Source organism: Bos javanicus, chromosome 14, assembly GCF_032452875.1.
Source record: "Bos javanicus breed banteng chromosome 14, ARS-OSU_banteng_1.0, whole genome shotgun sequence".
In the NCBI taxonomy this organism is placed as follows: domain Eukaryota; kingdom Metazoa; phylum Chordata; class Mammalia; order Artiodactyla; family Bovidae; genus Bos; species Bos javanicus.
The window spans coordinates 64,339,462-64,367,395 of NC_083881.1; the positions used below are offsets into that span (position 1 = coordinate 64,339,462).

General features: G+C 41.4%; 2 protein-coding genes across 4 annotated transcripts; one reads left to right on the forward strand and one right to left on the reverse strand.

Annotated features, from left to right (window-relative positions):
- Window positions 1-1,319: 1,319 nt before the first annotated feature.
- Window positions 1,320-14,505, reverse strand: POLR2K (RNA polymerase II, I and III subunit K). Of its 3 annotated transcripts, none has more exons than XM_061438362.1 (4): window positions 4,252-4,357; window positions 3,109-3,177; window positions 2,668-2,760; window positions 1,320-1,989 (listed from the first exon to the last, which is right to left on the reverse strand). In XM_061438362.1, exons 2-4 carry the CDS (start codon window positions 3,167-3,169, stop codon window positions 1,967-1,969), a joined length of 177 nt encoding a protein of 58 aa, XP_061294346.1. In that variant the 5' UTR covers window positions 3,170-3,177; window positions 4,252-4,357; the 3' UTR covers window positions 1,320-1,966. The 3 variants fall into 3 exon arrangements, with proteins under 3 accessions (XP_061294346.1, XP_061294345.1, XP_061294344.1); XM_061438361.1 differs by having other exon boundaries at window positions 4,219-4,324; XM_061438360.1 differs by lacking the exons at window positions 1,320-1,989; window positions 2,668-2,760; window positions 3,109-3,177 and adding exons at window positions 3,184-3,306; window positions 14,077-14,505 and having other exon boundaries at window positions 4,252-4,381.
- On the forward strand, window positions 14,503-27,174 carry FBXO43 (F-box protein 43). Its single transcript, XM_061438359.1, has 5 exons — window positions 14,503-14,626; window positions 17,384-18,866; window positions 21,237-21,339; window positions 26,217-26,420; window positions 26,526-27,174. The coding sequence occupies exons 2-5, from the start codon at window positions 17,401-17,403 to the stop codon at window positions 26,772-26,774; spliced, it is 2,022 nt and encodes a 673-aa protein (XP_061294343.1). The 5' UTR covers window positions 14,503-14,626; window positions 17,384-17,400; the 3' UTR covers window positions 26,775-27,174.
- Window positions 27,175-27,934: the final 760 nt, after the last annotated feature.

Below are 27,934 nucleotides of genomic sequence, written 5' to 3' on the forward strand. Positions count from 1 at the left end.
GGGGATGACAGGATGAGATGGTTGGATGCCATCACTGACTCAATGGACATGAGTTTGAGTAAACTCTAGGAGTTGGTGATGGAGAGGGAGGCCTGGCGTGCTGCAGTTCATGGGGTTGCAGAGTCAGACACAACATAGCGACTGTACTGAACTGAACTGAATACAATCATCTGTGCAGAAACTGTAATGGTGTGAATAGCTAACATTTATTACTTTAAGAGTTTTTATGGAGTATTTCATTTTATCTTGCAGCAAATGTTTGGGGAATGTGCTACAGTGTAGTTTTTCATGCTCATCTTACAAATAAGGAAACTGAATCCTGGTGAAGTCACTGCCATCTAACAAGGGACTCTGCAGGTGTATGTAGGTGTAGGTGTATTAATTTCTTGACTTCAACAATTAAGCTGAAGTTAAATAAACTGGCCAGTAAATGAGAAGTGCTGGATTTGAACCAATTTCCATGTATTTTTGATGAACCTTTGTGTCTGGTAAGCAGTTTAAGTAGGGAACAAGTTATGTGTTAGCTTCAAGCTCAGATTTACTGATTTTTATATTTATAGGCACTATTCAAAAGGATTTTTTTTTTTAATTTTATTTTATTTTTAAACTTTACATAATTGTATTAGTTTTGCCAAATATCAAAATGAATCCGCCACAGGTATACATGTGTTCCCCATTAAGCTATTTTATATCTATTTTACCTTTTCTATAACTGTCCAGGTAGGCAAGAAGTAAAATTACTTCCATTTTATAGATGAAAGGGACACAAGGAGGTAATTGAAATGAATTCCAGGAGTAATACTTTACCCATTAAACCACAGTCTAGTTAACTAAATAACAATACTCAAACTACTAATGCACAAATGACCTATGATGAAATTAGAATAGTTAAGAGCAACATTATCAGTAGTTGGGGTTTAGGCAGCTGTCATTTATCGGGACTCTTCCATACAGAAAGGACAAGCTCAAGAAGGAATATGGCAGAATCACAGAATTATGAAAGCCACGGTCTAGGAAAAACTGGACCAAGGAAGCACCCTTTAAAAATCTTGAGTATGGTAGTGCTATATAGCACATAATGAATTTATAGAACTTAGTATTTAAGGATGGCAGTAGAAATAACAGGTGCTTCTTTTAAATGGCACAGATAATTCTCTGAATGTCAGAGACACACAAAGCTATCAATGAAGTTTATGCAATCGAATCCTGGAACAGATGGAGTATCTGAGTATCCATATTCCTAGTTATCAAAGCAAAAGCTTTAAACATTCATCCAATAATTAAGTGTAAACCAACTTTTTTTTTAAATATGCTGAAAGCAGAATTTTTTGTTTACTTTAATGAATAATTACAACTGGGAAACCACACCTGCCTTAACAGTCTGCTTCATCCACTTTACTTGGGATTGATTTTGTCTTACAGAAAGCAACCATCAAAGTTTCTTTTCCCTTGCCCAAGATTTTAAAAAGTCAACCATTACATATAAATACAGGAAGGCCTATGCCAAGTTAACAAATGAAAACTGTAACTCAAAATGAGGTATGCACATTGACAGTAAGTGCATTGGTATACTCCATACAAAAGCTGGAGAGTTTACAAACAACTGGTGATGTAAAACAGAGGTTTCCTAAGAACTTACTTAAGTAGACCTTTAAAAAGCCCTAGAAAACTTCATTTTTAACAAGGGTCCCAGATGATTCCAGGTTTTGCTTAAAGTGTAGTTTGGGAAACATTTTTAACCTCCACTGAGTGTCAGATTACATATACAATAAAATTAAAATACAAACCATGTACTAAATGAAAAATAGTATCTTTATATAAGCTATTAATAGATATCTAAATACAATATGGTTTTTTAAAATGAAATGTGTATATAACTGTATTCATAAAGTACACTATTCAAAATCTATACAACATTAACAACAAATCCAAATAAAAATGAAGATATTCCTCTGAATTTCATGTTTCACCGAGCATCAAAAACCACCACTGTAATATACCAAGTTAAGGACATAAAAAGGTACATTAAAATTAAAATTTTAGTACTTTCAAGTCACTTTCTCTTTGCAATAATCTATTTATTTAATCTAAAATGTTAGTTATTTTAGATTTATTTAAGTTAATCTAAAATGCACAAAAGAATAAAATTCACTATTTACTATGAGGAGAAGTGAACTAAAAAATAAACTAATTATTAGCCCTCTTTCCATGATAGAGACCAATGCACCAAGAAACTAAAGCAGTGTTAAAAGCGATAATTTACTGTTCTAAAAAATACTGTCAGTTATTACATAACAATTTACTCTGACTTTCAGCTAATTCCTAAGTCTCACTTTTTCCATAAGGTAGCATAAAAACTCACTATTTGTAGTTCCCCTTGTATAATTTAGTTTGTTCATAAACTGAAGCTCAGGAATGAGTACTTATATAGAATTGCTGAAAAATACACTTATGAAAGCCAAAATCAGCTAGTATTTAGATTACTTGGTATACGTCTACACACCAAAGTACTGTGATTAAAAAAGAAAATGATAAACATTTTTTTTTTTTTGGTAAGTAATCCAAGTTATTACCATTTTCACAAGTAATTAGTCTTTGACTATCAAACCAGGTGTTATTCTTCACTTGCTCCCATCTCATACCTAAGAAGCACAGTTAAAAGGATACATCTTTTAGTCCTTTTCTTGTACATTATTCTGTATCCACATTCTCTGCATCGGATGGGATCCCTTGATTTTATTTCATTTTCTGTGTGACATTCTAGAAATGAAAACACATTCATTTATTCAATGCCTAAAAGAGAAATTATTACAGACAAGCAAATTATCTTGACCATATTTTTCATCCAACACACTAAAATACAAATACTCAATCTCAAGGATGTGTTGCTATTACCAGTAAGCTAAAGGAGAGAGAAAAAAAGAGTGGTGGGCAAGGCACTCTTCCTAGAATAGGAAATGAAAAGTTAATGAGAGGATTTTTTTTTAAAGACTGCTAAAGCTGTTCCGCTTTCTAACTTTAAAGATGAACGACTCACAAGTCAAAGACAAATGCACAATTCTTTTTTTTTAACCGAGTTTAAATACTCTTACTTTGTGTTACTCTTACCTCCACAGATATATATCATTGGCTGCTGCTTTGGGGGTTGAACGTCCTTCTGGGTGTCCATTGTTGTCCCTGAAATCGGAGACTCAAATATTTAATATCTCAAAGCGGGGCCCTCACAAATCCAATCAGGAATCATTTTTCCGAGGGAAAACTAAAAAGGTCTCAATTCCTAGTCAGTACTTTGTTTCATGGCTGGGTCTAAAGGACGAAACAAACAAACAAAAAACGTGTTGCGCATTTACCCCCAAATTGGACTCTTATTTTACAGATGAAGGAACTCAGGTTTGCTGCTGCTGCTGCTAAGTCGCTTCAGTCGTGTCCGACTCTGTGCGACCCAATGGACAGCAGCCCACCAGGCTCCCCTGTCCCTGGGATTCTCCAGGCAAGAACACTGGAGTGGGTTGCCATTTCCCTCTCCAATGCATGAAAGTGAAAAGTGAAAGTGAAGTCGCTCAGTCGTGTCCGACTCTTAGCGACCCCATGGACTGCAGCCTACCAGGCTCCTCCATCCATGGGATTTTCCAGGCAAGAGTACTGGAGTGGAGTGCCACTGCCTTCTCCAACCCAGGTTTAGGGAAGTTCATTTGGGCAGGATTACTCAGCAGCAATGCAGGAGGCCCAGGTTCGATCACTGGGTAGGGAAGATCCCCTGGAGTAGAGAATGGCAACCCACTCCAGTATTCTTGCCTGGAGAATTCCATGGACAGAGGAGTCTGGCAGGCTACAGTCCATGGGGTCGCGAAGAGTGGGACACGACTGAGCGACTAACACACTCAGCTGCAGAGTCAGAGAGATTTAGATCTGATTGCAAAGCCCGCGTCTTCATTTAACACGTTATATTTTTCCAAACTTTAGCAGGAGATGGTAAAAGAAAAAAAAAAAAAACACACACACACACAAAACTTCTCTCAACAGTAGAACACGAGAACCGAAGATAAGAGAAGAATAACTCCCCAAAGCTAGTCAACAGTTAAACAGGGAAACAACCCAAAAGCTAAACCGGCAAAGGACTAAAAGTATCGACTCTATCCCCAGCCTCTCCTGACTCGAACCCTTAAACTAGACCTCTTTAGACCTTATTGTGTTTTCAGTTTGGGCCCAAATTCCTACCTTCAAATCCCAAACCTCCAATTCCCTACTCACGCAACACGGAGTAATCTCTAGGCCTCTCCAAACAGATTTCGACTCGCCTCTGAGCCGCGGGCAACTTCCGGCGCTCGCTTCTGACGTGTCGGAGTCTCCGCCCCTTCCGTTCCGGGTGTGGCTGAGGAACCTGGATTGAGTAGAGGCGGAGGAAACGGGTCTTTTGGTGTTTTCGAGTCTAGTCGAAAGTGCTTGTTTCGCTCCTAGCTGTTTTCGCTTGTCAGGGAAGCAAAGCACTTTAGCAGCCTTTCATGTCCTAGGAGGTTTGTTTTTCTGGCAAATGAAGTCTGCAGAAAGGAACATTTTTCTAGGCGGGCAGAGGGTTAGAAGAGAAACCCCAGTGAAGTGCTCGTGGAATACTAGGCTGACCGTTACTCCGAAGAACGTAGAAGAATCGGCTCCACCGCGGATATCCACGTGCAAAAGCCCTTTACAGACTACGTGTTTCGAATAGTTTGCTATTTGTGCCGGGGCAGTGGAGCACCCCCTCGGTCGCTATCTTTCATATAATTTCGTTTTTGCTTTTCGACCCATTCTCTCCTAGGCGCTCGTTCTCTCTCTGACTCACACATTTTACTTGTGGGCAGCTACGTCAGTTACTCCCACTTAAAGCTAAGGGATTTAGGTAGTGGTAGTCACTCCAGTCGGAGAAGGCAATGGCACCCCACTCCAGTACTCTTGCCTGGAAAATCCCATGGACGGAGGAGCCCGGTAGGCTGCAGTCCATGGGGTCGCTAAGAGTCGGACACGACTGAGCGACTTCACTTTCACTTTTCACTTTCGCGCATTGGAGAAGGAAATGGCAACCCACTCTAGTGTTCTTGCCTGGAGAATCCCAGGGACGGGGGAGCCTAGTGGGCTTCCGTCTATGGGGTCGCACAGAGTCGGACACGACTGAAGCGACTTAGCAGCAGCAGCAGCAGCTGTCCACTGACCCTCCTTTTGTCCCCTGTATTCATTCCTCCTTAGAAGAACAAGAAGACTTGACCAGTGAGGCCGTGTTCTTTCAAAGGTCAAAAATTTAATGAAATTGAACAGTTGGGTTCACAGTAATAGCTTCTTTCACAGTAATAGCTTACGGTGAACCATGTCGGATTTGTGGTCTCCGAAGAAGATTTAGCATGGGCATCAGGAACCAGGCTTCGGACATTCAGAACTTTGTGTGGCAGAAGTTTCATTACAGTGAAAAAGGACAGAAAGCTTCTAACGTAGATATCAGAAGAGGGGATGGAGAGTGCCCCCCTCGCTAGTCTTAGCAAGGGAGCTATATACTTTTTCAGTTGGTTGTTACAGTGAATCAAAAGAATGTCTCAAGGCTGTAAAGGTCTTACCAGATCCATTCCCACAACTTAAATTTTAAAATGGGATAACATTTAAAAATAACATTTTTAAAATAATGGGCTTCCTTTGTGGCTCAGACAGTAAAGAATCCTCCTGCAATGTGGGAGACCTGAGTTTGATCCCTGTGTTGGAAAGATCCCCTGGAGAAGGGAAAGCTACACATTCCAGTATTCTGGCCTGGAGAATTCAGGCCATGGGGTAGCAAAGAGTCCTGACAGGACTGAGCAACTTTCACTTTCACTAGAAAGATCTTACCAGACCCACTCCAACAACATACATTTTAAGATGACAGGATAGTCAGAAGGTTCTTAAGGAGGAACATGTCCTCCAACAGGATACATTGTTGTTTTATAATCATGGTAAAGAGTTTAAGGAAAAACATACCTTGAGCAAGATGAGTCATTAGTTGTGTAATTATTAGCTCTGGGCTTAAAGAAAAAAACATTTTATGTGACTATGTTGAAGGAATGTAGGAAAGAAACGTTTGTCCTTTTCTCTTCCTTGACAGCCCCAGACCCCTTTTTCTTCCCTCTCCTCCTTCCCCCTCTCCTCCTCCCCCTCCTCCTCCTCCTGAATCAACCTACCTAAGAATTAGCGCTCTCAACAGCAAGTATATCAGAAAGGGGAAGAAGAAAATGAAGTTATTAAAATTTAGAAAATAAACAGTTGTTAATAACTATTGTAATTAATCTGAAAAGCAGATTTCTTTCTCCCCAACATCTACTACTTTGGTTTCTTACTGAAAGTGAAAGTCACTCAGTCGTGTCTGACTCTACAACGCGAAGGACTGTACTATACAGTCCATGGAATTCTCCAGGCCAGAATACTGTAGTGGGTAGTGTTTCCCTTCTCCAGAGGATCTTCCCAACCCAAGGATCGAACCCAAGTCTCCCATATTACCAGCTGAGCCACAGGGGAAGCCCAAGAATACTGGAGTGGGTACCCTATCCCTTCTCCAGCGGATCTTCCCGACCCAGGAAATGAACCAGGGTCTCCTGCATTGCAGGCGGATTCTTTACCAACTGAGCTATGAGGGGAAGCCTTTATTGGTTTCTTATTAAGCAGGCTCTATTGCTTTTTTCTCTCCCATCCAGCAACCTGGGAACATTGAGCCTGACCTTTCATTTCCAGAAGGAGTTAATTGGTTGCACCTCCACAGACCAACTTGGGACTTGACTTTCTGGATTTTCCTAGAAGCCAATTTTTAAATATCCAGGAAACACAGTGGAGTATCCTGCTTCTTCATTGTTCAGTTCAGTCGCTCAGTCATGTTCAACTCTTGGCGACCCCATGAACTGCAGTACACCAGGCTTCCCTGGCCTTCACCAACTCCTAGAGCTTGCTCAAAGTCATGTTATTGAGTTGGTAATACCATCCAACCATCTCATCCTCTGTCATCCCCTTCTCCTCCTGCCTTCAGTGTTTCCCAGCATCAGGGTATCAGTCCTCCAATGAATATTCAGACTGATTTCCTTTAGGATGGACTGGTTTGATCTCCTTTCAGTCCAAAGGATTCTCAAGAGGCGTCTCCGACACCACAGTTCAAAAGCATCAATTCTTCGGTGCTCAGCTTTCTTTATAGTCCAACTCTCACATCCATACATGACCACTGGAAAAGCCATAGCCTTGACTAGACAAACCTTTGTTGGCAAAGTAATGTCTCTGCTTTTTAATACACTGTCCAGGTTAGTCACAGCTTTTCTTCCAAGGGGCAAGTGTCTTAATTTCATGGCTGCATTCACCATCTGCAGTGATTTTGGAGCCCAAGAAATAAAAGTTTGTCACTGTTTCCATTGTTTCCCCATCTATTTGCCATGAAGTGACAGGACCAGATGCCATAATCTTAGTTTCTTGAATGTTGAGTTTTAAGCCAGTTTTTTCACTCTCCTTTTTCACTTTCATCAAGAGACTCTTCAGTTCCTCTTTGCTTTCTGCCATAAAGGTGGAATCATTTGCATAGCTGGGGTTATTGATACTTCTCCCTGCAGTCTTGATTCCAGCTTGTGCATCAGCATTTCACCTGATGTACTCTACATATAAGGTAAATAGGCAAGATGAAACTATACAGTTTCTTCCTCCACAGACAGGCTAAGATAGAACATAAATATTTTTTATCAGCAGCTGTCTCACAAAGTACCTCCCCTCTTAGCCAAAGGGAAGAGGTGACTCAATAGAGTGCTGAAGAATTGATGCTTTTGAACTGTGGGGTTGGAGAGGACTCTTGAGAGTCCCTTGGACAGCAAGGAGATCCAACCAGTCCATCCTAAAGGAAATCAGTCCTGAATGTTCATTGGAAGGACTGATGCTGAAGTTGAAGCTCCAATACTTTCACCACCTGATGCAAAGAATTGACTCGTTTGAAAAGACCCTGATGCTGGGAAAGATTGTAGGTGGGAGGAGAAGAGGATGACAGAGGATGAGATGGTTGTATGGTGTCACCAATGCTATGGACACGAGTTTGAGCAAGCTCCGGGAGTTGGTGATGGACAGGGAAGCCTGGCATGCTGGAGTCTATGGGGTAGCAAAGAGTCAGACATGACTCATCGACTGAACTGACTGAAGAAATATTAGGTAAAACTATTGTCATCGTAAGAGAAAGGTTATGGAGTGATCCAGAAAGTGTATCTTTGTGCCTTTTTTTTTTGTTTGTTTTTTGAGAGGCATGGCCCACATCACACAGCATGTAGGATCTTAGTTCCCTAACCAGGGATCCAAAATGTGTCTGCTGCATTAGAAGCACCAATTCTTAATAACTGGACTGCCTGGAAAAGTGTAATTTTAATCATTGCAAACTGACTTGGATTCTGATTCTGCAGCTTGAGGTATTAAGATAATGGAGCCTCAAAAATGGATCAACACATGCAGAATAGAAATGATTCCTGGGACCCTACAGAGGGGTAGGATAAATAATTCGTGTCAAGGCTAGTTTCCAGACCAACATTATCTTTCCTATCTGCAAGAATCAGTAATTTTAGGATCATTCTGAACCATGGTCAGTAGATGCTGTTACAGCTAACTTTCCTTGAGCCTTTACTGTGTGCCAGACATCACTGCATTGCCCTATCCTAATGAACATATTAGTGAAAGTGCTGCACTCAATATGTCAGCAAATTTGGAAAACTCAGCAGTGGCCACAGGACTGGAAAAGGTCAGTTTTCATTTCAATCCCAGAGAAAGGCAATGCCAAAGAATGCTCAAACTACCGCACAATTGCACTCATCTCACATGCTAGTAAAGTAATGCTCAAAATTCTCCAAGCCAGGCTTCAGCAGTATGTGAATCATGAACTTCCAGATGTTCAAGCTGGTTTTAGAAAGGACAGAGGAATCAGAGATCAAATTTCCAACATCCACTGGATAGTCAAAAAAAGCAAGAGAGTTCCAGGAAAACATCTATTTCTGCTTTATTGACTATGCCAAAGCCTTTGACTGTGTGGATCACAATAAACTGTAGAAAATTATGAAAGAGATGGGAATACCAGACCACCTGACCTGCCTCTTGAGAAACCTGTATGCAGGTCAGGAAGCAACAGTTAGAGCTGGACATGGAACAACAAACTGGTTCCAAATAGGAAAAGGAGTATGTCAAGGCTGTATATTGTCACCCTGCTTATTTAACTTATGTGCAGAGTACATCATGAGAAACGCTGGACTGGAAGAAGCACAAGCTGGAATCAGATTGCTGGGAGAAATATCAATAACCTCAGATATGCAGATGATACCACCCTTATGGCAGAAAGTGAAGAAGAACTAAAGAGCCTCTTGATGAAAGGGAAAGAGGAGAGTGAAAAAGTTGGCTTAAAGCTCGACATTCAGAAAACTAAGATCATGGCATCCGGTCCCATCACTTCATGGCAAATAGATGGGGAAACAGTGCAAACAGTGGCTGACTTTATTTTTCTGGGCTCCGAAATCACTGCAGATGGTGAATGCAGCCATGAAAGTAAAAGATCCTTACTCCTTGGAAGGAAAGTTATGACCAACCTAGACAACATATTAAAAAGCAGAGACGTTACTTTGTTAACAAAGGTCTGTCTAGTCAAGGCTATGGTTTTTCCAGTGGTCATGTATGATGTGAGAGTTGGACTATAAAGAGGGCTGAGCACAGAATTGATGCTTTTGAACTATGGTGTTGGAGAAGACTCTTGAGAGTCCCTTGGACTGCAAGAAGATCCAGACAGTCCATCAAAAGGGAAATCGGTCCTGGGTGTTCATTGGAAGGACTGATGTTAAAGCTGAAACTCCAGTATTTTGGCCACCTGATGCGAAGAGCTGACTCATTTGAAAAAACCCTGATGTTGGGAAAGATTGAAGGCAGGAGGAGAAGGGGACAACAGAGGATGAGCCAGTTAGACAGCATCACCGACTCAATGGACGTGAGTTTGGGGAAACTCCGGGAGTTGGTGATGGACAGGGAGACCTGGCGTGCTGCAGTTCATGATGTTGCAAAGAGTCGGACACGACTGAGCAACTGAACTGAACTGAATGAACATATTTGTCTTGTGATCTTGAATACTAGTGCTTTTAAATCTTTATAGTGCGGTTATGGAGATGCTTGTTGCTATTTTTCTCCCCTGAATATCTGTTTTCCTTTTCCTTGATCATATTCATTTAAGTATACTGCATAGCTTGAATATCATGGTGATGGAAAACCTTTCATTATGTATTCCTGGATAGTTCCCAAAAGAAGCATTAGATCAGTGGAAAACATTTGGGTTTTAGAGTTCTGAGGTTAGTAATGAGATTACACCCAATCCAGAAAGGGAAGGGAAGAGACCAAAGACCGTGATGGGTAAATAATAGGAAAATATAGCTCAGTGGCTTAAATTTGGGCTATATGAGTAAAGCTAGGGCTTTTCACTTTCATGCATTGGAGAAGGAAATGGCAGCCCACTCCAGTGTTCTTGCCTGGAGAATCCCAGGGACGGGGAGCCTGGCGGGCTGCCGTCTATGGGGTTGCACAGAGTCGGACACGACTGAAGTGACTTAGCATAGCATTAGCAGGGCAAGCTAACATGTAACCAGGTGTCTTTTGCCCCCCCCTTTTTGGGTGAGAAGTGGTATAAAAAATAGTCCTTGAGTATCTAAAGGAGTTATGGTGTACTCTTTTATTCTTCAGTTGGAACAAAAGAAAAATTAACTACAGAAAGAGAAAAGGGCAATGTTTAAATGGTGTTTGGGGGTGTGTGGATTTTAACCATAGAACAAATTCCCTTCCCTGTTTACATTACAGTGGAGGGGGACGCAGACCTTAAAATAGGTAACGAATAAGGTATTTCTTTCTTTTTGACTGCTCTGGGTCTTCATTGCTTTGCGAGGGCTTTTCCTAGTTGTAGCAAGTGGGGCTACTCTTTTGGGGCATGTGGGTTTCTCGTGCGGTGGTTTCTCTTGTGGAGCACAGGCTCTAGGGTACACAGCCTTCAGTAGTTGCTGCATGCATGCTCAGTAGTTGTGGTGCCTGAGCTTAGTTGCCCTGTGGCATTTGGGATCTTCTTGGACCAGGGATCAAACCTGGGTCCCCTGCATTGACAGGTAGATTCTTAACCATGGGACCATCCCAGGGAAGTTCCAATAATATGGTATTATAGGAGGTGACACATGATATGGAGAAAATTCAGCAGAGAAGGATAGCAAGTGCTGGGCGGGGAGTGGCAAAATAGAGACTGGATTGTAAGAGACTTGTTTGAGGACCTAGAAAGGACACTACTCCCTCTACCTGAATGTGTGACTGATGCTTCAGGAAGGTGCCATCTTGAAAATGGCACCTTCTAGCTTTACTCATATAGCCCAGATTTAAGCCACTGTAATTTACCAGTTCCTTACCGTAAGTCCTACTGGTACCTCAAACTTAACAACCTTGAACTAAATTCATCTTATTTTCTCCCAAACTTGTACTCTGCTCCTCATTCCCCTGCTCCAGGAAGCTGGTTCTGCTGACTGAATCGGGTCTAGGTTCTTCTCCACCCCTACTATGTTCCAGAGTAATACAGTCGCTTCCTATGCCACTCTCGCCTCTCTTCTTTCTGTCCTCCACTCTGCCACCAGAGTGGTCCTTCTAAAATGCTCTGCATTGCTGAGAGGATAAACTTCAGACTCAACATGCATCCAAAACTCTCCATGGCTTGGCTTCTTCCCCTTGTCAAGAATTTTCTTTGCCCTTTCCTGGAACGAGTCAGTTTTCAGCTATAACAAGTTATTTACAGTTTCTGTAATGTGCCCTACTGTTTCAATTCTCCTGCTCTTGCACATTTTGTTTTGAGTTTAGAATCATCTGCTGTCTTTAAAGATGTCACTCGTCCTTCAAATTCCACCTCATCTATCAGAGTGTTTAAGACTCTGTGCTTCCATTTCAAAGGGCACGGGTTTGATCTCTGGTTTCAGAAATAAGATCCCCCATGCTGAGCGGGTGAAGCCAAAAGATAAATACATAAAAGCATATCACAGTCTTTGTATAGTTAGCTCTGCCCGCTCTTCTTCTATAGCATTAGTTGATCTCTTTTTGTGTTAGTGCCATTCCTCTACTATAGCACTTATACCAGCTAGCAGTAACTGTGTCTTTCCATCTTTGTTTTCCCAGTACCTAGGTCAGTAATTTGGAGAAGGAAATGGCAACCCACTCCAGTATTCTTGCCTGGAGAATCCCAGGGACAGAGGAGCCTGGTGGGCTGCCACCTATGGGGTTGCAGAGAGTCGGACATGACTGAAGCGACTTAGCAGCAGCAGCAGCAGCCCAGTAATTGGCACATTGAAAGAAAGTGAAAGTCAAAGTCACTCAGTCGTGTCTGACTCTTTATGAACCCGTGGACTAAACAGTCCATAGAATTCTCCAGGCCAGAATACTGGAGTAGGTAGCCTTTCCCTTCTCCAGGGGATCTTCCCAGCCCAGGGATTGAACCCAGATCTCCCACATTGATCTCCCACATTGCAGGCGGATTATTTACCAGCTGAGCCAGGAGGGAAGCTCAAGAATACTGGAGTGGGTAGCCTATCCCTTCTCCAGCGGATCTTCCCAACCCAGGAATTGAACTGGGGTCTCCTGCATTGCAGACGGATTCTTTACCAACTGAGCTGTGAGGGAAGCCCTCATTTGGCACATGCTGCTGCTGCTGCTGCTAAGTCGCTTTAGTTGTGTCTGACTCTGTGCGACCCCATAGACGGCAGCCCAATAGGCTCCTCTGTCCCTGGGATTCTCCAGGCAAGAACACTGGAGTCGGTTGCCATTTCCTTCTCCAATGCATGAAAGTGAAAAGTGAAAGTGAAGTCGCTCAGTCATGTCTGACTCAGCGACCCATGGACTGTAGCCTACCAGGCTCCTCCGTCCATGGGATTTTTCAGGCAAGAGTACTGGAGTGGGGTGCCATTGCCTTCTCCTCATTTGGCACATAGTCAAAGCTTAATAATTGTTAGTGAGTCTGATTTTTTGATATATGGCATTTAGAATATCTAAGGGGCATCCAGGTGGAGAAGTTCTGTCCATCTGGAGAGTGGTAGCAGTGGCTGTAACTGACTTTAAAGTAATGGTTTTAACTCCTAATCCGAATTACGTAAGCACAGAATGGTAAAGTAAGAAAAATGTTGTGTAGGACGCCCCATTTAGGGAATAAACAGAGGAAAAGAAGACAGAAAAGAGAGAGAGAGATTAGGAAGAAACTGCCAAGAGCAGAGGATGGAGCCTGGCACATAAAATATCCCTTTTTAGATGTCTTGAAAAAAAAAAAAAAAACAAGCATAATCTAGTTTACAGATGCTGTAACCAAGTTAGTCATATCTTTCAGATCTTATCCTGTGTATAGCTGTACTTCTAAAGGATGGCATTCGGTTTGTAACCTGCTTTTCACGCTTCATCTCCGGAAACATCTTTAAGTGAACGTTCTCCTACATTATTTTTAATAGCATCCCACAGTAGGACCTATTGGATTTCCCAGACGGCGCTAGCGGTAAAGAATCCGCCTGCCAGTGCAGGAGACATGAGATGCCAGTTCGATCCCTGGGTGGGGAATCCCCATGGACAGAGGAGCCCGGCGGGCTAGTCAGTCCGTAGGGTCGCAAAGAGTCGGGCACAACTAAAGCAACCTAGCACGCATGGCGCCTAGGACCTGTATAGGACCTTTCTATACAGTGTTGCCCGAAGTTAAAACGGAGATGGGGGTGGTGGGGGTGGTGCGGGGTGGGGGGCGGAGATGGGGTGGATGGGATGAGGGGCGGGAAGTTGGGGGGCGTGAGAAAGAGCCTATCAAATTGGAAAGCCCTTAGGTGCCTCAGAGGGGCTTTCCAGGTGGAGCTAGTGGAAAAGAGGGCTTCCCTTGTGGCTCAGGTGGTAAAGAATCCGCCTGCAATGCGGGAGACCTGGGTTCGATCCCTGGCTTCGATCCCTGGCTTGGGAAGATCCCCTGGAGAGGGAAAGGCTACCCATTCCAGTATTCTGGCCTGGAGAATTCCATGGTATGTAAAGTCCATGGGGTTGCAAAGAGTCGGACTCACTCACTCAGTGGTAAAGAACCCGCCTGCCAATGTAGGAGACTTAGGAGACGCAGGTTCGATCCCTGGGTCGGGAAGATCCCCTGGAGGAGGAAATGGGAAACCACTCCAGTGTTCTCGTCTGGAGAATCCCATGTACGGAGGAGCCTGGCGGGCTACAGTCCGCGGGGTCACAGTGAGTCTGACACAACTGAAGCGGTTGAGCACGCACGCGGGTGCCTCGGTGCGGTGAGGGCGCCGGGAAAGCAGAGACGGAGCTCCCGGGCGCAGGCGGGGCCGGGGGTCTGCGGGGTCGCGGGGCCGCGGCAGGCGGGAGGAAGGGGCGGCGCGGCGCGGCGCGGGGCGGGGCGGTTACTCAGGGCGGGCAGTTCAAACCGAAGGAGGGAAAAGGCGGCGGCCCCACGCGGACCCGGCGTGGAGGTTGCCATAGCCGAGCATCCCTGGGGACGAGGCCGCGGCTCCTCGGCGGCTGCCGCCCACACATCCCCGCCCGGCACGTCGGCGCGGTGGGCGCGGCCGCCCCGGGGCCCCCAGGTGGGCGGGAGCGGGGACGCCAGGTGCGTGAGGGCGGCCGGCCTCTGGGCGTCCCCAGCCCGGCGCCCGCTCAGCTTCCCAGGGCCCGCGACGAGAGAGGCGCCCCGACACGGTTCGCCTTCCTCTCGCTCTGGTTCCAGGCGACGCCCGCCCGTCCTCGGCCCGTCGGCGGCTTCCTGGTGTCCTGGGGCCGGCCCGGCCTCCCTCAGCCAGCCCGGCCTGGGGAGGGTCCGCGGACCGACGAGCGGCCTGGTTGACGCCCCCGGGGAGACCGTTAACCAGCCACCCGCCGACGGCACCTCGTGCAGGAGACGACCGCGCAGCAGCTGACCCTGCGTGGTCAGAGAGCCGAATTGGGGCCGTTTTCCTCCGTCCCGAGACTAGCTGGAGCACACAGAGATATGACAATTTTTGTTGTCTGGAAAGCTGGGGGGAATTCAAAGTGATTTAGGTCTTTTAAAGCGTTAGAAAATAATCCCGATAGCACGTACTTGAGGTATCCTTCAAATCTTAGCCGGCATCGTGCTGCTACTGCACGTTTCCATTAATTGTTTAAAATTATTTAGTTGTCTCTTTAAGTGGTATTACTTTGGCGTGAATTTTAAAGGCAAAGTGAGAAATTTCCTTTATCGGAAGCCTACGTAACGTTGGCGTCTAAGAACTCGAGATTTACTGATGGTAAGATGTTGTACTTTAACAAATGAAGGAAATTCGGTTTTAATAACTAAGTACTTCATTGAGTTAACCAGTGTTTGTTTTGTTTTTCTTTTTCAAAGAGCACTATAGAGATGTGTGTTCTTAATCCTTATCAGGAGCTTGATTTTAAAAAAATGAATATTGAAGAGGCTTGTTTGTTTCGTCAGTGAACTGTTGGATCAGTGAAACTGAGCAAGTCAACCGGCATTCCACGATTTTGCATAAATACTTTTGAAGTTTGAAAAACCACATTTTGAGACCAGTGTCTTGGGTTGAAAATGATGAAAGATGAAAAAAAAAATGATGACACCAGAGAAAGCACGGTGGAAGCAATTTCAAATGGGTAGATGAACAAAAGGAAAATCGGAAGTTTTTTGTATGTTTAAAGCAAGTGGTCTGTGGTTTGTAGCGGGGAGAGGATTTGATTTGCATCCCTGCTTTTGTTTCCATCAATTTGCCTCTCAGGTTCCCAAATTCGAGCATGGTGAGACACCTAGTGGTGAAGTAGAAGAATAGTTACATTTGTTTTAATTTTGAAACGTTTTAAAAAGGCTCGGACCTAACTTTACCAAATGACATGAGAGAAAACTATTACTTAATACAGTGATTTTCGGAGAGTAGGAAACATTCGTGTGTGGAGGTGTAAATTGAAAACAAAAATTGTTTTAAAATATGAAATACAGAAAGCAAAATTTGATCATCTTGGCTGGTAAGCAGGTACAGAAGAGATCAGTGATTGTCACAATCTGAGGGAATCTAAATCAGAAGAGAACATGTGTGAGATTTACCAAAATAGAATATAGGTTTTAAAAGTTGAAAAACACTTACTTTGCCCAGTAATAACGATCATTGCACCACAAATAAACAATTTGGTTTTTTGGTTAGAATAGCAATTTTTAAAAAAACATATTCACTTACATGTTTAACTGATAGAACTTAGGCATAAATAACTTTCCCAGTATACTCAACTAACAATATATCTTCCCAGGATCTTTTAGAGAAGAATCATGTTTTCGGTCTGGAGAAAACTTTAAAAGAATGACAGTTTTCTTAGTGTCCTTTGAATAATCTGGAGAAATAACTTTCTTATACTTTAAGATTTAATTCAAGTTTCTAAAAAGTTTAAGATTTAATTCAAGTTCCTAAAAAGGAACGCAGTGATATGGTTGAAAAGGTTAAAGAGTCAAGTATTTCCTTAAAAAAAGTGAAATGTTTCCTAGTGTCCTTCCTTGCAAATATAATACTGAATCACATTTCTTCTCTAAGTAATGTACTTAAATTCTTTATGTTCAATTTAAGAATATTATAAAGAGTGGGTTCCCGTGTAGAAAATATTTACCAGATGAAACACGAATGAGTATAACCTTCCAGGTTTGAGATGGCCTGTGGGGCTTTGGTTCATTTTGGTTAGCTCAAGAATATGTTACTAATTTATCAGTGAGCCAAAGAGCCTTTGCAAAGGTGAAAGCCTTGGAATTCAGACCTTGTGAATGGTCAGAAAGACCAGGTTTCTGAGACAAGCCCATGTTACAAGTATGAGTAACATTATCCTAGAGTTGCTTTACTGAATTGCTGTTTATCCTAGTGGCTGACTCACTTGACCAGTGGTCAAAATCAGCATATCGTTTTTTTTAAGCATCTTTATTTACATTGCAGAAATCTGGAAGGAAATATCCACTTGACTAAATATAGGCCAGCACAAATAAGCTAGAATGTTAGAACTACAATAATGTACTTTAGCGCTGTAAAAATTATAAGGTAATACAATCATCTAAAAATTATGCCCTGAGGTTTTTTTCCTCAAGTGTAGTTAATGAAAATATCTGTGCACAGTGCCTAGACTATGCTTAGTCAGGTAATCTGTGAATATTTATATCCCGGAAATTTTGGTCTTTATGATGTTGAAACACTGTCGTAGGTAAGATATACATGAGTATATTGCAGAGGAGATTTGTTTTTTTAAAGTAACTTTTTTTATTGCCGTACAATTTTCCATAATCATCTGTGCTCATAACAAGTATTTTGGTATTAGCTGCCAGGCTATTAATTTCAAAGGAAGAATAAAATTTGTTTTCACTTTGTAGAAACAGAGATTTTGAAGATGTCAGAAAGGCATTCAGGTGAAGCCGGCACTGGAGCAGGAAATGAGGTGGACTCTCCTATTGTCAGAGTCAAGTCCTCCAGCTTTGGAGACCTTTGTTCCACATCTTCTTTTCAAGATAGTGGCTATAGTGAGCTGTTAAAATCGTGCAGCTTTGATAATACAGATAAAGAATTATTTGGAAAGAAAGAAAGAGGCTCAACATTGATCCACGAATATCCTGAAACTTCAAGTTTGGCCTTAACCTATAGTTTAGAGTCTCCCATTCAAAGAAAGAGATTTGTCTTCCTCAGGAAGGAAAATGATAAAACCCCAGAACTTTGCGAAACTCCTAAAGTCAGTAGAAAAAAACATTTGCTGCGCAGAAGATTGGACATATCTTTCTCTCTTCTAGACAGGGACGTTGAATCACACAGCAGTTCCCTAGAAAGTTGTACAAGCCAAGTTCCCAATTTAGAAAAAAATATTCCAAGCAGTGCTTCAGGTTTTCCAAGGCAAGGTAATTTTAGTTCTTCAGTTACTAGCACTTTGAGAACAGGAGAAGTAACTTCCAGCAGTCAAAAATTGAGACTTGATTTTTCTCAACAGAAGACTTCCACAGTGGATGATTCCAAAGATGACTGTGGCCTATTTGAAGTTGAATGTATATCTCCGATTCAGGGCAGTAATTTTAAAGACTCTATCACACATGACTTTAGTGACAGCAGTCTATGTATTAATAATGAGAATACATATCCTGAACTTCTGGGCTCTTCTGTTGGTGGAACAAGCTGTAGAACAGATGAGGACATATTTGTGACTCCAATCAGTAATCTCGTACCAAGTGTTAAATTTAACGCAAGTCGAAGATTCTCTCCTTCAGCTGGAGTGAGACGCAATATTTCGACCCCTGAAGACAGCGGTTTCAACTCACTTTGCTTGGATAAATCAGAAGATTCCCTATCTGAGCAAGAGGGCTCTTTCCAAGAACTACTTCAGAAACATAAGGGAACTCTCAAAGTCAGGGACACCATAAAAAAGTCAAGGCGTCTTGGAAGATTGAGAAGACTGTCCACCCTTCGGGAGCAAGGCTCACAATCTGAGACAGAAGAAGAAAACCAGACCTACCTCTCTAGCTCTGAATCAACACCAGCGACCACTTCAGACGTTTCGGAGAGCCAGCCGAGCAGTGACAATAAGAGTGAGGATTTAAGCTTTAAGAATTTATCAAAGACCCCAGCCTTGCAATTAGTTCATGAGCTTTTTATGAAAAGCAAAAGGAAAAGATTCCAGCAAAACGGTGCACATGAATTGTTAGAAGAAAGGGATGGGGGGAAAATAGCTGTACTACAGCGTGTACTTGCAGGACTGATTGGCAAGAAAATGGGTATAGAAAAACTGGACATCTTAACAGAATTAAAGTACAGAAATCTAAAGCATGTTCTTGCTATCGTTTTAGATTCCTTGACTGCGGAAAGCCTGTGTAGGTAAGATTTTTTTTTCCCCCTGAAATAAAACTGCCTTTTTATCACTTTCTTTTTTTTAAGGTGGAAAACTTTTCTGTTAGTTGAATAGCTTTTTAAAATTTTGTTTTATTATCTCTGCCTTGGTTACTTTATATTTTATCAAAATGGTTAAGTGAAATTCTTCAGTGTCAGAAATTTCAGTATCTTGAATGCTGCTTCATAAGGAAACAGAAACTGAGTCACATATATAGAAGTATTGAGGATAGGAACTAGTTACAAGACTAAATTGAGACTTTGTTTATACTGGCAGTTTTGCAAAGTGCAGGACTATCAGAAGACAAGCCCCATTGGTATACCAGGACCAGGAAGGAGAGAAGCCATGTGGAACAGGATTTCTGCAAGGTCATGGTTGAGGCAGGACAAGTGAGAGAGTTAGTCAGTCTCTTTTTCCATAGGTATATGTCAAGAGTTTGTTTCATCGAATCCTTATTCTTTTCTGACTCCTACTTCTATTGAAACCCTTCTTCACCTTTCCCCCATAAACTGCTGCTGCTGCTAAGTTGCTTCAGTCGTGTCCGACTCTGTGCGACCCCATACACGGCAGCCCACCAGGCTCCGCCATCATAAACTAAGTGTCGGTTATTGTACAGAATTGTAGAATTTCATTGCTAGAAGTCTTCTGAAATGTCTAGTCCTATCACGTATTTGCAGATGAGAAAACTGAGCTCTAGAGAAGTTAAGCGACCTGCCAACAGTCACTCAAGGAGATAGGAATGGATGCAGATCTATAACTGAGCCCTCTGATTTCTAAGCGCGTATTTCCCCACAAACTCTTGTTAAGGTTTCGGTCCTTTCAGAATAGTGAAATAGAATTTGATCAGGAGTGTCTTTGGTGTAACTCAAATAGGATAATAAGAAAGATTAATGACCTATATGTCTATGCCTTAAAAAATGTTCAAATGAGATAAATTATTTTTTTTTAAAAATCAGGGATATGGCTATGATATAGGGGTTTTGTTTTTACACGATGGAATATTTGGATACAGACTAGTTAAAACTTGGCTGACCCTTTTAGGTGCTTGCTTGTGGGACAAATGGTATTCAGTCATATTGCAATGTAAGTGAAAGTTCACATTGCAATAATTGCCTTCCCTGCTCATCCCTCAAAATTTCTAGTATTTGCACTGCAGAGTGCATGTGTAACTTGTCAGTGCTTATTCTTGGAAATGTGAGAGACTGGACTCAGTTGAAATAGCTGAGGCAAACACCCAACTATGTATTGATGGCTCATTTCTTCTCCATTAATGAGTGACTTTCTGCCAGTTCCTCTCCATCTGATTCAAGGCACCTGTGTCAGCTTTGGTTCAGTTCAGTTCAGTTGCTCAGTCGTGTCCAACTCTTTGCGAGAGGCAATGGCAACTGAGGTAGCTGGAAGGAGAGTAGTGTTGACAAGTCAGGTGTAACCTGGGGCCCTCCATAACCTTCTCCTAGCCTCATTCACTTTTATTGATAAATAAGCACTCACTGGACATAAATTATGTTTTTTTCTTTAGCTGCTTTGTTCTCATAAACTTTGGTTTACAAAATAAAAACTTTGTAGTGCTGCTCATAATAATATTTATTATAGCTGACCCTTAGACAACCAGAAAATAGGGGTGCTGACCCTCTGGTGTGCAGCCTAAAATCTTTGTATAACTTATAGTCAGCTCTCCACATCCATGGTTCGGCATCCCTGGATTCAACTGACCAGGGGCTGTGTAGTATTTACCGTGGGAAAAAATCCACATGTAAGTGGACCCACAGAGTTCAAAGCCATGTTGTTCAGGTATGTGCTTAGTCACTCAGTCATGTCTGACTCTTTGCAACGCAATGAACTGTAGCCCACACACTCCTCTGTCCATGGGATTTTCCATGCAAGAATACTGATGTTGTTCAGGGCTCAGCTGTATCTGGCATTTAGTAGTTCCAATACAGGATTGATTGTTTTAATGACAGATATTTGTTAAATACAATAATAGGAGAAATTTATATAATCTGTTGCACTGTAGCTGATGATCATTTGTGGCATGTCATGTTCCAAGTTTTAATATTAGTGTTACATGTAAGTTAAATCCTCTTAATCAGTCTCCCAGTGGACTCACTTGGGTTTATATGAAACTTTGTTTTATTTCCTTAACCATTTATAAGATAGTAACCTATCAATATGATGCTGACGTATTTTAATAGGTCTTCTTTCACAGCTATGCAAATCAAGTCATATTTTTAATGTGAAATTTTAGCTTTAAATTAGCTATCCAAAATCTTTAAAAACAGGTTTCTCTTATTGCCATATGTAAAAAAAGCTAATTCTGTGGCATATATGCAATATAAGGACTGATCTTTTTGTTACAGTGTTTGGAAAGTGAGCAGAAATTGGCGCGAAATTATTGTTCAAGATAAAAAAGCAAATCGAAGGAGGAAATTACATATCACACAACTGAAAACAAATTCTGAGGTAATGTATATAATGCTATTCTAAAACATATTTGTATGAGTATCTGATAATCACATATGTCTGGACAACCTAATTTGGTTTTCCTGCTATTCTTTAATCTTTCTCTTTATCAACATTCACTCGTAAGTCCTTTTTTAATCCTTTGGCCACACCACACTCTTGCAGAATCTCAGTTCCCCCACCAGGGATTGAATGGCAGTGAAAGCCCAAAATCCTAACTACTAGGCCGCCAGGGAACTCCCACATTCATAAACTCATTCCCGCCTGCCCCCAAACTCCATCTCTACCAAGCCCGTAAATGGAGTGGACTAACTGAAATGAAGAACATCTTGCTGGGTTTTGTTGTTTAAGTATATATGCTGTTATCAGTATTTGATACCATTTTAATAGGATATGCCAAATCCTGATCATAATTAGATATTGTTATAGCATTATCTGGAGAAGGCAATGGCACCCCACTCCAGTACTCTTGCCTGGAAAATCCCATGGACAGAGGAGCCTGGTAGGCTGCAGTCCATGGGGTCGAGAAGAGTCGGATACGACTGAGTGACTTCACTTTCAGTTTTCACTTTCATGCATTGGAGAAGGAAATGGCACCCCACTCCAGTGTTCTTGCCTGGAGAATCCCAGGGACGGGGGAGCCTGGTGGGCTGCTGTCCATTGGGTCGCACAGAGTCGGACACAACTGAAGTGACTTAGCAGCAGCAGCAGCAGCATAGCATTGTCTATTCAGTCTTTTATGTGCTTCCCTAGTGGCTCAGCCGTAAAGAATCTGCTTGCAATGCAGAAGACCGCTTGCCAACGCAGGAGACGCCTGTTTGACCCCAGGATTGGGAAGCTCCCCTGGAGATGGAAATGGCAACCCACTTGAGTATCCTTGCCTGGGAAATCCCAGGGACAGAGGAGCCTGGAGGGCTCCAGTCTATGGGGTTGCAAGAGTTGGACATGACTTAGTGACTAAATCATCCAGTCTTGATGTAGTATACTCTACTCAAGGAGAATCTTGAGTAGATAGTATATGCCAGTTGCTCACATTACAGTGGTGAACATTTTTGACATGATCCCTGCTCTCTTGGAGCTCGTACACCTAATATAAACAAGTGATTACAATACAGGTGTGTTAGAGGAAGCTCAGAGTTATCTCTATTAGGACATTTAAAAGAAGTGTTTGATACTTGGGGATCAAGAGAAGGAAAAAATGCATCTCAGCTGAGACTTGAATAATGAGTTAGACAGGAAAGTTGTTTCAGCAGAGGGAATAGCATACATGAAGGCCTGGAGGTGAGTGAGCATGGCAGCTTAGTACTTGTAAAGCATCATGAACCTGCACTTTCTTAAAGATTTGAGGTCCAGCCCTGAAGTTATAAGCAAATTTTTATAGAAGCCGATTAATTCTTCATGGGGACACTATTTTGTGTAATAGATATCTGATGACTCTAGTACCCATATTTACTATGTATTCAACTTTTAGACCTTACTTAGGCATAAATGCCAAGAGAAACTCAGAATCAACTTCCTTATTCTTATTCTAGTAAAAAGTATATAATAACACAAGTAAACTTATAATTTGGCTAAATATAATTGAAATGAAGCATGTTGTGTTGTGCTTAGTCGCTCAGTCGTGTCTGACTCTTTGCGACCCCACAGACTGTAGCCTGCCAGGCTCCTCTGTCCATGGGGATTCTTCAGGCAAGAATACTGGAGTGGGTTGCCATGCCCTCCTCCAGGGGATCTTCTGAACCCAGGGAGGGAACCCAGGTCTCCCACAGTGCAGGCGGATTCTTTACCACCTGAGCCTCCAGGGAAATGAATCATAGTATAAACAAATATGAACACCCAGATACAGATTGAGGGTTTTCTCATTCCAAGGAAATATTAGGGACTGCTGTTAACTAAAGTATTGACTTTTATTTTACTTGAAAACGAGTTTTATCTTCTCACCTATGATAATCCTTCACAAGCTGCTTACTGCTGCAGCTGCTGGCTCTGGGAGCTTATAATATTGAAGATATTAATTGCCTTCTTAACATATCTTTTTAGAGTGGCACCCTACTGCTAAGGACAGACCAAAAAACAAATTTTTAAGCAAGTACCTGTTCATATTAAGCTTTTAGCTCCATGCATTCCTTACATCCTATGTAAAAGAAACATTGGCAAGCCTTTGGGTAATTCTAGATAAAGTATTCTACCTTATATCCTACTTTTTAAAAAGACTTGGTTTCCTAAAGAACTCTATTTTTTTCCTTACTTGAGTTTTCCCCCTTATTTTGATTTACTTTAAATTTTTTAAAAACTAAAAACAAGTACGTGGTTTAAAACATCAAATTGGACTTTGAAGCTTATAACAAAACACGTGTTTTCCTGCCCTTCCTGCTCTTGATTCTTGCCTCATCAAGGCAATCAGTTTCAGCTCTCTAGTTGTTCCTTTCCTTTTGATATTCACCTGCATATTTCTGAGTGGCGTGTCTTCACTGCTATTGCTTGTTTAGTTTTTTCTGTAGAGGAACTAGGTTAGTTCTCTAACCTCTCACTACTACCTGTCTACCCAGCTCTTCCTCTGAAGTCTTTTCTCCTAGTTTATGAATGTAATTACATCATCATTAGTGAATCAGGATTAGGTGCTGACATTATTAAGACTGCGTTGAGATTATTATGGCTTTTTGACAGCCGTAATGTATAGTACAGTATGATTATACCTAGTACACCTTTTTTCTTATATAACTTTTCCCCTCACAGTTAATAAGTTAATAATTGCCCAGTTTCTTTCTTTTTCCTCTCTTTCCCTTTCTCTCTCCTTCTCCTTTTCTCTCTCTTACTCTTCTTTCTTTTTAGTGTTTCTCTATACAGATGCCTGACTCACCATCCACCAGAACTGGAATTCTCCTCTGTGTAAGTCTGAATAAACCAGGTATTCTACCTGTTCCTTCTTTTCTTCAGAGACATCATTCCAGATGCCCTTTGCCCTCTTGTTCCTGAATGAACTGGCTGCTTTCTACCTGCACTATCCTAATGTATATCATTAACCAAAACAGAAAAATTATAAACAAAGTTGTTTGATGGTTTTCTTCACATGTGTATAGTGTCACTGAAAGATCCTTACGTGTGAAAAATAAAAGGCACACGCACCAGTTACGTGTAATAGGATCTCATTTTATCTGTTTGCCTTGCAGCAGTGAGAATGACCATAAAATTGGAATATTACACTATTTCCATCAAATGTCTTAATTTACTGTAGTCTTTACTTATAATCATGGAAATGAACAACAATAAGAGCCTCCCCTCTCACATTTAAATAAATTCTGGTATGGTGATAGTGCCTGTATTTTGAAAAATGTTGATACTCAACGAATATTTGCCTTCGTTGACTACTAGACCTTACACTGTTCAGAGATAGTAGCCCACATTTTAAGCTCTGGGAGGATAGGGGTTAGACTGTTTTATTCACTTGGCACCTATTAGGTGAAATCTTTGTTAAATGAGTGAATGTTCTTCTATGGCTTAAATTCGCTTTAACAATATATCTCTATTCATTTTTTGGTGCATGCATCATCACTGTGTTTGCCAACTGCATGGAAATCCAATGGGTGTTTTCTTTTAGAGTACTCTTGTGTCATATGCTTCTAGCCTAGGCGGCAAATCATTTATAGAATGTAACATATTGAATCCTTGAGTAAGTTCAACTGTATTCATCCTAATTTCTAAAAACCAGTAGTCATCGATTACACATATGCCTATGTTGTTAAGCTGTCAACTGCATAATTTTTCATGGCCAGCTAGCTTCATTCCTATCCTTATCCTTCTACCATTTCTCGTGTTCTACCTCTTCCCCCTTTAGGAAACAATTCTGCAAAGAGAGGCTGTCAAGGGAGAGAAAACACAATAATAGTTGGACACTCAGGAAATTCACCTATAGTACATTTCATTTTAATAATTAGTTAAGGATGCCAGTTTGTTTAAAAAAAAACCTACAATGTTTTTTCTCATTTCCGACCTTAACAAAATAGAAGGCTATAAGGATTATTCACTGAAAATATTTCTTGGCTAACTATTTGAGTTGGAGAAGGAAATGGCAATCCACTCCAGTGTTCTTGCCTGGAGAATCCCAGGGACGGGGGAGCCTGGTGGCTGCCGTCTATGGGGTCGCACAGAGTTGGACGTGACTGACGCAACTTAGCAGCAACTATTTGAGTGATGTGGAAATCCAGTTCAAATAAGAGATATTTTTTTCTCCTTTAAAAATATCAAAGCTGTTTAAACTCAAGTGTAAAAATGAATCAAGTTTTACGAGTATTTGGTATTTGTAAAAGCCAGCCAAACAAATTGGGTTTCATGGTCTAACCAGGCCCATTAATTTTCTGACATGTGGCTGAAGTAAGAAATCTTCACAGAATTCCATGATATCCCATAGCAAATTTTGAAAAAATTTACCTCCTCTTTCACCTTGGCTTAAAAGGGGACTTGATAAACTCTGATTTGTGGGCAAATCCTGTCTATCACCTGTGTTTTTATAATAAGTTTTATTGGAACAGCCCTGCCCCATCATTTACATATCTCTGTAGCTGTGTTTGCTAAAATGACAGTTGACTAGCTTGCAACTATCTGGTCCTTTCCAGGAAAAATTTGCAAACTGATGCCTTAAACAGAAAAATAACCAATGATGCAGACTTAAAGCTAGCATTTATTGTTTCAACTTTTGTATTTTTCTTTGACTTTTAAATGCTAGATAAGAGAATTTTTTTTTTTCTCTAAAAAGGAATGGTTTAGGGAGAAAATTCCAATGGTGCAGAAACCACTTCCAAACATGTTACATGTGCATCTGAAAGCTGTCCTGGAACTTTTGATATGACAGTGTTGACCCCTCTTGTCTTTTACCGCAGGGGGCTATATTAAATGTTGAGGATGCTGCCACTCGGCTCCATCTGTTAAACCGATCAGCTTTAAGGTCTGTGCAAGCACAGGCTAGGACACCAGGTTTTCAGAAAGAACAAGCTTCAACATTTTCTCCTTGGGGAGAAGTTTTGACACCTATAGCAAGCTCTTCTGTTACTCACTTAAGTAGTAAACAGGAAGAATATGTCAAGGTGAGTATTTATCATAAGTTATTAGGAGTAAATATTTACAGAGTTTGAAATAAAGCTGTCCTCTATGCGAAAATGGAAGATTTAGTGTGTGTGCTTTTACTGCAGGTTGCCAAAACACTTTTTATTGATGAAGCGTTAAAACCTTGCCCAAGGTGCCAGTCCCCTGCTAAGTACCAGCCTTATAAGAAAAGGGGGCTGTGCAGCCGCACAGCCTGTGGCTTTGACTTTTGTGTGCTGTGTTTGTGTGCTTATCATGGGTCTGAAGAATGTAGTAGAGGAGCAGCAAAGCCAAGAAATAGAAAAGATGTTCTTCCAGGAAGTGCCCAGAGTAAGCGGAATTTAAAACGCCTCTAAAGAGACTTTAAATATAAAAGAAGCATTCCCTCTGAGCAACATTTTGTGTGACTTAAAATTATGAGTATTTTGAAAGCATGCACATCTCCCCATCAATGACAGATGATGATTTATTTCCTGTTTTGTATATATTATGATCCATGTCATTGTATGTTTTCTTTGAAGTAGTGAGTTTTGGAAAAATCTAATTTTACTATGTCGTTTTTACTCATTTTAATAACTTAGTGTTTTTAAATAAAGAATTTTCAGTGTTATATGTATTTAACTGTTTCATGTAAAATTTAAAAACTGCATTTCATCACTATGTGTTGAAATGTTCTTCACTAATCACTTTTCAAAAATAGTTTTCCAGATAATATTAAAATTTTTGAACTTGAGACAGATGGCCTTATAGATTTCAAAATCTTTGAATATTTGACTGAAAATGAAATAAAATGTTTTCAGAAATTCTGTTGAGTTTACTCTATAATCTCAATCTTTCTCTTAATTTAGCAAGTGTCATATTTGGGCAGACTTCTGGTTAAATAAAATTTACTTAATATTGATAACTAAGAAGATGTAAAAAGTAAATTATTAGATATATGTGGTTATTCCAGTGAGAGTCTTAGTGAGTTAATAAATCCCCATAAGTCACACACAAGTTTCTTTTACCTTTGCTAAGTTGCTAAGTCACTTCGGTCGTGTCCGACTGTGCGGCCCAAGAGACGGCAGCCCACCAGGCTCCCCTGTCCCTGGGATTCTCCAGGCAAGAACACTGGAGTGGGTTGCCATTTCCTTCTCCAATGCAGGAAAGTGAAAAGTGAAAGGGAAGTCACTCAGTCATGTCCGACTCTTTGCGACCCCGTGGACTGCAGCCCACCAGGCTCCTCTGCCGTGGGCTTTTCCAGGCGAGAGTGCGGGAGTGGGTGCCATCGCCTCCTCCGTCTTTTACCTAGTTACATATGAAATGGTCAGCACTGCAGCGTAGGAACCTGGAATCCTCCCTCTAATCCATGCAGAGGCACTTTCTTATTGTTCCATGTTCCGCAATCACACTGCCCTCTCAGTATGTCACATTTGGCATTTTGTGGTTACTCAGTTCACTAGAATATAATATTTTATTTCACTCTGGTGGTGAAAAAATAGATTTTACCACGTTTAGTTTTAGAGATAAATAATCT